The sequence below is a fragment of the Xyrauchen texanus genome, chromosome 38, assembly GCF_025860055.1.
Source record: "Xyrauchen texanus isolate HMW12.3.18 chromosome 38, RBS_HiC_50CHRs, whole genome shotgun sequence".
Classification (NCBI taxonomy): domain Eukaryota; kingdom Metazoa; phylum Chordata; class Actinopteri; order Cypriniformes; family Catostomidae; genus Xyrauchen; species Xyrauchen texanus.
This window is the reverse complement of record NC_068313.1, coordinates 30,550,952-30,561,059: the sequence shown is the minus strand read 5'-3', so window position 1 is coordinate 30,561,059 and position 10,108 is coordinate 30,550,952. Positions and strand designations below refer to the sequence as shown.

The 10,108-nt window shown below is 39.0% G+C and overlaps 1 protein-coding gene across 1 annotated transcript; it reads left to right on the top strand.

The window, feature by feature from the left end:
- The first annotated feature begins 2,532 nt into the window (after window positions 1-2,532).
- Window positions 2,533-9,632, top strand: LOC127632192 (osteocrin-like). Its single transcript, XM_052110792.1, has 5 exons — window positions 2,533-2,643; window positions 6,650-6,748; window positions 7,658-7,878; window positions 8,961-9,076; window positions 9,239-9,632. Exons 2-4 carry the CDS (start codon window positions 6,650-6,652, stop codon window positions 9,043-9,045), a joined length of 405 nt encoding a protein of 134 aa, XP_051966752.1. The 5' UTR covers window positions 2,533-2,643; the 3' UTR covers window positions 9,046-9,076; window positions 9,239-9,632.
- Window positions 9,633-10,108: the final 476 nt, after the last annotated feature.

Sequence of the window (10,108 nt, the reverse complement as noted above, 5' to 3'; positions counted from 1 at the left end):
ATACATGGAGAGCAAATGTAGTCTTTTGGGGGAAATATTGCTCAACTGGATTTTCCTTTTGCCCCAAAACTTCTGAGACAACACCTTGACAACCCTACAGATTAAAATACCTCCTCACAGATCGCCTCTTAGTACCGGTCCTGAATGTATCTCCTCTACAGTTTTACAAGAGATTTCAACAAAGTCTCAAGCTGTGCTCAGGTGTGCCAACATAGGAAAATCTGCAATCAAATGTCAGAGATTTTAATTCACTGTTTTCTGGTCCAACCGCTGCTGCACTGTGGCATGATAATTTTGATTGCTGCTGGACTGTTTTATGGTTCTCCATTAGAAGCAATGTAAAAACTACAGTAACGAGTACTTTAGAAAGAGAACAACGACTATTTTAAGGTAATTGGAGTAAAAACAAATTCAGGCTCATGTTTTGCATTCTGCAACTTTGGCTGTCATAACAACTCCAAGAAGTTAAGGATGTCAACGTAACTAACCTTGGGCCACCACTTCATGTCTTCTGCTTACTCAGGTTAGGCACTGTCAGCATGACTCTGTGAAGTGTCGGGCCTTTGGAGCCACATGTATTTTTTATTTTGACGTTTTTACAAATATAACATGCTAAACATCAAATAAAAAAAAATGCAGATGCAAGTGAAAACACTGGAGTCTGGAAAACAAAACCATTATGAATCATGGAACACTTGTGAGTTCAGGAAAAAGGTGAACAAGAAGATTTTTCAAATCTTTCCAAAACACCTAACTAGCTATCCACATTCTTTTATCACTTTAAGGAATATTCCGGGTTCAATAAAAGCTAAGCAAGCTCAGTTGACTGCAGTTGTGAATAATATTGATAACCAAAAAAATATATTTTGACTCCATCGTTTTCTGCAAAAAAAAAGCAAAAATCTTGCTTACAGTGAAGCACTTACAATGGAAGTGAACGGAGGCAAATTTATGAACTTTGAAATACACACTTTTTAAAAGGTTTAGTCACAAGATGTGAACAAAATGTGTGTACACATATTTACACAATTTATAGCCTTTTCTGTGCAAAGATATAGCCAATTTTACAACTTTGTTACCATGACGGTATAATGTCAACAAACCCTAAAATGACTGTAAATATTACAACTTAACAGATCCAATAATACATTTTTATAACTGAAATAATTGCTTTTGACAGAAGAATTAATGCAACTGCTGTTTTTAATTATAAGCTTCAAGTTTCTGTTTAAACTCACCAAAAACGCCACTTTCATTGTAAGTGCCACAATTTCTTTTTCTTTTTTTTTTTTTTTTTAAAGAAAAGGATGGATGAGTTGAAATACATTTTGTGTTAATCAACATTATGCCACAACTGCTGTTGATTGAGCTAAACTTGTATTGAACCCGGAATATTCCTTTAAACACTTACTAAAAATCAACCATTTAGTTTTTTCTTTTTTTTAAAAAAAAAAACGATTTTAGAAAAAAAAACTGAGACAGAAGATACCCAAATTTTATACAAAGAGAGCAATCAATTTATATTATTGTTTTTTTTTTTTTTGCACACATGATCTCACATGTCTCTTCGTTTCCCCCATTCATGACTCCTGATTTTCCAAAACAACCTTAATGAGGGGAATGAGAGAGAGAGAGAGAGAGAGAGAGAGAGAGAGAGAGAGAGAGAGAGAGAGAGAGAGAGAGAGAGATCTTTGTTGGGCCTCTGTGGAAATTTTGTTGTGTTGGACAGGCCTGCTCTTTATTTAACAGTAGGAGTAAAGAGAGATGTGTGTAGATAAATATAGTGTGATAACAGGCAGACTGCTGGGGAGCTCTACTCAACCTTAACACTTCCTAAGACACTGACAAAGCAGAGTGAGAGAAAGACAAGAAAAGAGATTAGCTCTGTTTCCAATAAAGACTTGATGGAGTGAATTACAAGATAAATGCAGGTCAGGGTTTTACAGTCATCAATTTGGCCCTACAGGTTCACTCGACATTAGCACTCACTTGTTTTTAAGGATATTTGGATATTTTTCCTGGAAGACAAGTCTAAAATACCTATTAAGACATTGATTTATTGAATTAAATGGCCATGTACAGGATAGTTTAAACATGAGATATCATATTGTATGGATCGAAGACAAAAGTCACCTACGTGCTGTACACCAACGCATATACGTTTATACTATTTAACCCGTGGAAACAGCAGGTTGTCACTAAGTACATGACCTTCCATGAGTGTGTATGCAGAGCAAGAAGGACAGAATGCGACACAGAAAGAGTAGACAGAGGTGACCCACACATACAGCACACACACACACACACACACACACACACACACACACACACACACACACACACACATACACACACATACACAGACTTGTCCAGCTGCTCCATTGGGTTGCCATTACTTTGCAATCATATTGAGGATGAGAGAGTTGGCAAGAGCAGCTTCAGAGTGCGCCACAGTGGAAAACCGGCAGAAATGATGTCAGAGGAATCGCAACTACCAATTGGAGTGGAGATTCTCGGAGAGAGACTATAAAACCGGGAAAGACAACAGCAGGAACCAGCAAAGGCAGAGAACGTGTGAAATTCCAGGAACTGCACGGCGTCCATCTATACGTCCTGTGTGACTGAAATTAAATCAGATTAAGGGTAAGGAACCTTGGAGAGAGAGAGAGAGAGAGAGAGAGAGAGCGAGAGAGAGAGAGAAAAGATCTACCTACATATTCCTACAGGGCTGTGTCTGTGTGTTTGGGTGGAAAGGTGAGCAGACAGGTGTTGCAAATGTTTTTAAAGACATGTTCTTTGGGGGGTCAGATAACACAACAATGCATGCAGTTGAACAAGAGTGGCTGCAATTTTAATAGCTAGTTAACTGGACTCAGTCTGTATTTAATCTCTTGATCTTTGCATTTATTTGAGTCTTCTGAAGCAACAGTGAATTTGTTTGATCTACAGCGTTATAGATGAACAAGTATCAGAACATCTTGTTGATGTTACATCGTTGCGTACTTGCGACAGTGGCACTGGGGTGAGAAATCGTGTCTGGTATCAGAGGACTGTTTAGAGGGTCTTTGATAGAATGTGTGTGTGTGTGTGTACACATAGGGAGCCAGTGTGTCCTGTGAAGTGTGTGTGGGCAATGGGAGATGGCTGGAGTTGTTTATTTTTGGGGCTGGAAAATGCTAAAGTTAGACCATGTTGCTGGACAATGCATTTCCAAGTCATGGGGCAAGAGAGGGGCCGCCGCATCTGGTGCAGTGCTCAGTTCACCAGACCTGAAGTGCAAGATAAAGGACAGGAAACTCAAATGATAAGTATGAAAATGCATTTTGGGGCAATCAGAGAGACAATGGTATACAGAATGGCTTGATAATAGAGAGTCAAAGCTATTCTATCCTGCTAAAGAGTTTTGAAGAGTTTTGTGTTTGTATATAAAATGTGTTACACTTCTTTGAGAATGACAAATAGTTGCATAAATGACAATTTCACAGATTTTAAAATTGTACTTATAGCTTTATTTATTTGTATATATGTTTGTTGTTTTTTATTGATTTTGTAGAATATATATATATATATATATATATATATATATATATATATATATATATATATATATATGATGTAAACGTAAAAAATATACACAATTTTGAACTGTTTCAAATTAATTTTTGCGGATTGATGTCAGACAGATCGAGACACTTCGGATATTTAAAAGCTTGAAATCAGTTTTTAAATGGATAGTTCCAAATTTGTAAATTGTGAATGGCTGCCACAATTGAAGCCGATAGACTCACCTGTGACTGTATATTCCATTTATGTGCCAAGTTGCTAGGCACACATCATCAGCTCACAGTTATGCCAATTAACTATATTTCTTGGCAGAATAATTGTTTCATGTGTTTATTTTTCATCAAAAATATATTTAAATATTTATTGAACATTGGTGTCTTTTATAATATTTTTGTCGCAATTTATAAAAGTAATAAGCAAATATGCACAGACTCAATTGGTTGCTTTATTATTATTTGTCTATTATTATTTGCCATCCCAGATGTGTATGACTTTTTTTTCTGCTGAACACAAATTAAGGTTTTTAGAAGAATATTTTGGATTCACAATTGAAAAATGTCTATTGTGAGGATGGTGTTCTCTTAATAGAATATTTACTCTTAATTATTAAAATATATGACAGATTTACCAATACCACAAAATATTTGCTCAAGAGATGTGAGACTGATGGAGAGTCACAACATGAGGATGTGTGTGTGTGTGTGTGTGTGTGTGTGTGTGTGTGTGTGTGTGTGTGTGTGTGTGTGTGTGTGTGTGTGTGTGTGTGTGTGAATGGTTCAAGTGTTTTAGGGACACACAGGTAGGGGTGCAGGTTAGAGTGTGCATTTGGGCTGAGTTCATGTGTTTGTGTAGAGGGTGTGTGTAGAAGCATTCTCACACTCTCACAGCTGCAGGACCGCCCAGTCAGAGTGTATTTTCACAGATGGAGTCTGGGTGAATGTAAACACTGCCCTGTATCACTGTAACTCAACACGGTGCTGAAACTGTAGCGTGTGCATGCTCAATTGATAATACACTGCGACAAAGACACAATAAAAACTTTTTGTCTATAGTCTAAATTTTGAAGCTTTAGGCTAATAATTTTATTTTAATTTGTTTAGTTCCCTTTTCTCCCAATTTAGAATGCCCAGTTCCCACTTCTTAGTAGGTCCTCATGTTGGTGTGGTTACTTACCTAAATCCGGGTGGTGGAGGACAAGTCTCAGTTGCCTCAGCTTCTGAGACAGCCAATGCACGTGGCTCCGCAATCTTATCACGTGGCTCATTGTGCATGACACCGCAGAGACTCACAGCATGGGAGGCTCATGCTAGTCTCCGCGATCCACGCACAACTTACCATGCGCCCCATTGAGTGTGAGAACCCCTAATCGCAACCACAAGGAGGTTACCCCATGTGACTCTACCCTCCCTAGCAACTGGGCCAATTTGGTTGCTTAGGAGACCTGGCTGGAAGGCTAAATCATTTATAAATAATTGGGGAAACTGAAAAGTGTTACAATTCATTCTCTTATTTGTAACACAGTAGCTGGAAAGATTCCATGATTCTGCAAGTGTTAATTGGTCAAAAATCTCTTTAGAACATTCTCAGATCATGCTGGAAAAACATGTAATACCAGGGTTTTTGTAAGCTTGCGAAGTCCTTGCAGGTTTGGGTGTGTGTCATAAAAGCAAAAGAGGGCCATGCCAAATGTTAATTTTTCAACTGAGCTTTTCACTGAAGTTATGCTAGTAATACAATTTGTATATCATTTGAATATTTTCAGAAGTTGACTCAAGTCTTTAATAATTGACCCAAATGTACACTCACCTAAAGAATTATTAGGAACACCTGTTCAATTTCTCATTAATGCAATTATCTAATCAACCAATCACATGGCAGTTGCTTCAATGCATTTAGGGTTGTGGTCCTGGTCAAGACAATCCCCTGAACTCCAAACTGAATGTCAGAATGTGAAAGAAAGGTGATTTAAGCAATTTTGAGCGTGGCATGGTTGTTGGTGCCAGACGGGCCGGTCTGAGTATTTCACAATCTGCTCAGTTACTGGGATTTTCACGCACAACCATTTCTAGGGTTTACAAAGAATGGTGTGAAAAGGGAAAAACATCCAGTATGCGGCAGTCCTGTGGGCGGAAATGCCTTGTTGATGCTAGAGGTCAGAGGAGAATGGGCCGACTGATTCAAGCTGATAGAAGAGCAACTTTGCCTGAAATAACCACTCGTTACAACCGAGGTATGCAGCAAAGCATTTGTGAAGCCACAACACGCACAATCTTGAGGCGGATGGGCTACAACAGCAGAAGACCCCACCGGGTACCACTCATCTCCACTACAAATAGGAAAAAGAGGCTACAATTTGCAAGAGCTCACCAAAATTGGACAGTTGAAGACTGGAAAAATGTTGCCTGGTCTGATGAGTCTCGATTTCTGTTGTGAGACATTCAGATGGTAGAGTCAGAATTTGGCGTAAACAGAATGAGAACATGGATCCATCGTGCCTTGTTACCACTGTGCAGGCTGGTGGTGGTGTAATGGTGTGGGGGATGTTTTCTTGGCACACTTTAGGCCCCTTAGTGCCAATTGGGCATCGTTTAAATGCCACGGCCTACCTGAGCATTGTTTCTGACCATGTCCATCCCTTTATGGCCACCATGTACCCATCCTCTGATGGCTACTTCCAGCAGGATAATGCACCATGTCACAAAGCTTGAATCATTTCAAATTGGTTTCATGAACATGACAATGAGTTCACTGTACTAAAATGGCCCCCACAGTCACCAGATCTCAACCCAATAGAGCATCTTTGGGATGTGGTGGAACGGGAGCTTCGTGCTCTGGATGTGCATCCCACAAATCTCCATCAACTGCAAGATGCTATCCTGTCAATATGGGCCAACATTTCTAAAGAATGCTTTCAGCACCTTGTTGAATCAATGCCACGTAGAATTAAGGCAGTTCTGAAGGCGAAAGGGGGTCAAACACAGTATTAGTATGGTGTTCCTAATAATCCTTTAGGTGAGTGTATATTAGAACATGCACAAGAGTGAAGCATTGTAGTTTGATAATAATCATATTGCTTGTATTGTAGATGCTTGGCTGTGGACGTGTTTTGCTCTCTGGTCTGATGACACTGACCTTGTTCCACTGCAGTACTGAAAGCCTTCATGTACCCCAGGACAGGTCAGTGGTAAGTAGAGCTCTCTCTCTCTCTCTCTCTCTCTCTCTCTCTCTACACACACACACACACACACACACACACACACACACACACACACACACACACACACACTTAGGGTTAAATAAATATCTGACACTAAACAGACTTTAAATAGATTAAGAAGTGGCTTCTCTGAGACAGTAATGTTGAACTGGCCACACAAAAACCCTGGGAATACCCCCGGATAGCAAGTGCAGGAGGTTAACATCACCACACTCTCCTAATAAAGATTAGTTACCTGTCTGGGTCAACCAGTATATCACTCTTCCTGGCTCTCCATATGAAAAAGAAGGATCCAACTTTAGTAGTTCATCTTAAAGGGATTGTTCACTCAGAAATGTAAATTTCATCATCATCATCATCTACTCACCCTCATGTCATTTGAAAACCTGTATGGGTTTTCTTTTTCTGTTGAACAGAAATTATTTAGCAGAATGTGATGGCAAAATCTAAAAAGTAAAAGAAATATACAGTATAAATGTATATATATTGTGCCATAATACACATTTATATATAGATTATATCGCCATGTCATCAAAAGCCATGCAAAAGCTTTTTATGAGGAACAGTTGGCCCAACGTGGTCTACCAGCACTAACCAGCCTGATTACGATGGTCTGTCGAGTCAAAACCACATCCACCAGCTTGTAGGCCAGCTGATAAACCATCTAGATCAGTTAATAACCAAAAATGACCAGCTTGGATAAGATGGAAACCATGTAAATCCAACAAACACCTTAAGCTTGTTTTAGCTGGATTTTACAGCAGGGACAATGAAAATTAGTTGGAAAAGTGTGATTTAAAAATAACATCGAAAACCAAAATTGAAATTTGCATGATGTGTCACACTCAAGAATGCATTCATTGCCCTCTGGTGTAGTATGTGGAATCAAATGTCATGGAGGGCCATGGCATCCAGCAAATCCCAGGAGAGCAGAAGACCTCAGGTGCTGTGAATGCTAAACTCCTCCTACTCGACCAAATGATCCATCTGGAGAACGATGTCATTGAGACCAAGAGGAAACGGAGCTTCCCCGGATCCAACACACCACTTGACCGGCTGTCAATCAGCACCATGGACCCTAAGAGCAACAAGCAGAGGTAAAGAACAACAGAATAAGATGGAGGAGCTTTTTATTTTTAATCAACACTTTGGTTGAAGGGATAGTTCTCCCAAAAATTACAAATCTCTCATTGTTTACTCACCCTCATGCCATCCCAGATGTGAATGACTTTCTTCATTCAGTAGAACACAAACTAAGATTTGTAGAAGAATATCTCAGATCTCAGCCATGCCAATAAAAAAGTGGGGCTTAAGGTCTCAAAAACCTTCAAAAGACTTGTTATTTGCTATGATCCAGAACTGATGATGAACCATCAGTAGCTTTGATTGGCTTTGGATCAAACATATACAGTTTTCATTGGCTCAAGTCGAACATACACAGCTTGAGAGTTCTGTGTGTGCGTCAGTGCATGTTTGTGTGTTTTAACAGTACACTTAGTGCAAATTAATATTTTGTCTATAACTCACAGTTAAAGTTACTTCTATTACATTGGTGGAGTCACAGTGGTATGGATTAAGGGTTTGTCTGACATAATAATAGTTTAATACTGATTTACTGGCAGGGACAGTCCAGCTGTGAGGATGACTGGCGCATCGGACTTCCAGTCAATGATCAAACCCGTTCAGATTTGATCTCTTTGAATGATTTGATCTGCGCTGCTGGACAGAGCACACTGTGTTACTCAGCATGGCCTGAGGCACTGACAAGGCCCTATCTAAATTATCCTTAGCACTTGATAAGATCAGGACAGAAGCCAAGAACAGCAGTAAGAGCACAACGCCATGCATTATCAAATCTCATCACCTGAATCCATGTGTCAGGGTGTTCTGAATGGTTCCTAGAAAGTTGCTCGCTGGCTCAAAAGAGCCAAAAGATCCCAGTCCATATTTTGGATCCCTCCTTCAATGTAGAATTTTATCATCTGGCAGGCAAAAATGGTAAGTCTAATTGCTTAGAAAAGTAATAGCTTACCTCTTTTTTACAGGCAGCACAATTTGAGTTAACATCCCATGTCCATAAACAAAAACAGTGACATGAAAGGATAATCCTTGATTGTGAATGAGTGAATAATGAGTATTCTAAAGCACTTAAGTGGTTTCTTGGGGGCTATACCTGCAGGAAGGTGGTTGAATTGCCACGGCGACGAGTCAGCGTCCCAATTGACCGGATTGGAGTAGGCCATCTTCCCAATAGCCGAGGATAGATTCTGCTTCAGACCACACCCCGACATACAGGTACTTGAGATCAGAGATAATCAGCTATTATATTGTAAGATTAAATATAAAGCACATTTTCAACAAATACTGGCTTACATAGCAGCATATGTATTACATACGTATGTTGGAAAAAAATTTTTTTCAATAAGACCAATACTTTTTCTTTTGTTTATTCCACAGATGGCGATTTTGCAGGTAGAAGATATGCATGCTAAAGTACACCAGCCCTTACAAACCACTAACCATCGAACAAACTCCACATTCAATACGCACTTACAACCCTCACAACTCCAGAGCATTTCCTCTCTATTGATTACTGCTTTCATTTAAATCCCTGACCAAACTGTGTTTATTTAGAAGCCTGACCTATATGACATTTCACCCAATATAATGAACTATCCGTTCCACACCCTTTATGGTGTCATCAGAGGCAAATGCCAAATCCCAATCAGAGAGGAATCTGCTCATGGCTTCCATTGCACAACTCATTATTTACTCGAGTGCCTCAGCTGCTGCTCCACCTCTCGCTTGCTGTAATGAATACAATTATTGTTGTTTTCTCACTTTGACTGGAGGCTGAACATGTGAGCTCAGCCTTGACAATAAAATAGATTAAATATTGCAAGTTTCCAACTTTCTTTTGGTTTCAACTGTTTGTAACAAAATAGTTCAAGGAATAGTTCACCAAAAAAGGAAAATTCTTTCATAATTTACTCACCAGCATGTTATCCCAGATGTGTATCTTTCTTTCTTCTGCTGAGCACAAATGTCATACACATCTAGAATGGCAAGTAAATGATGAGAGAATTTCATGAGACTGGTTGTTTGAATGCTAATAACTGTGGCACATCTGGTGAGATGCTTTTGGTTTTACCAAAGTTCTTCAAATGTGTGTGTGCTTTTAATATAGAAAACACAAATAATCAAATCATAAAATGTTTAGGCAAAATGTATATAGAAACAATTAATTGACAATAAAAAGCCAATTACATGTTATATATTATATTTTACTATAATGATATCAAGTCAAGTCAGTTTTATTTGTATAGC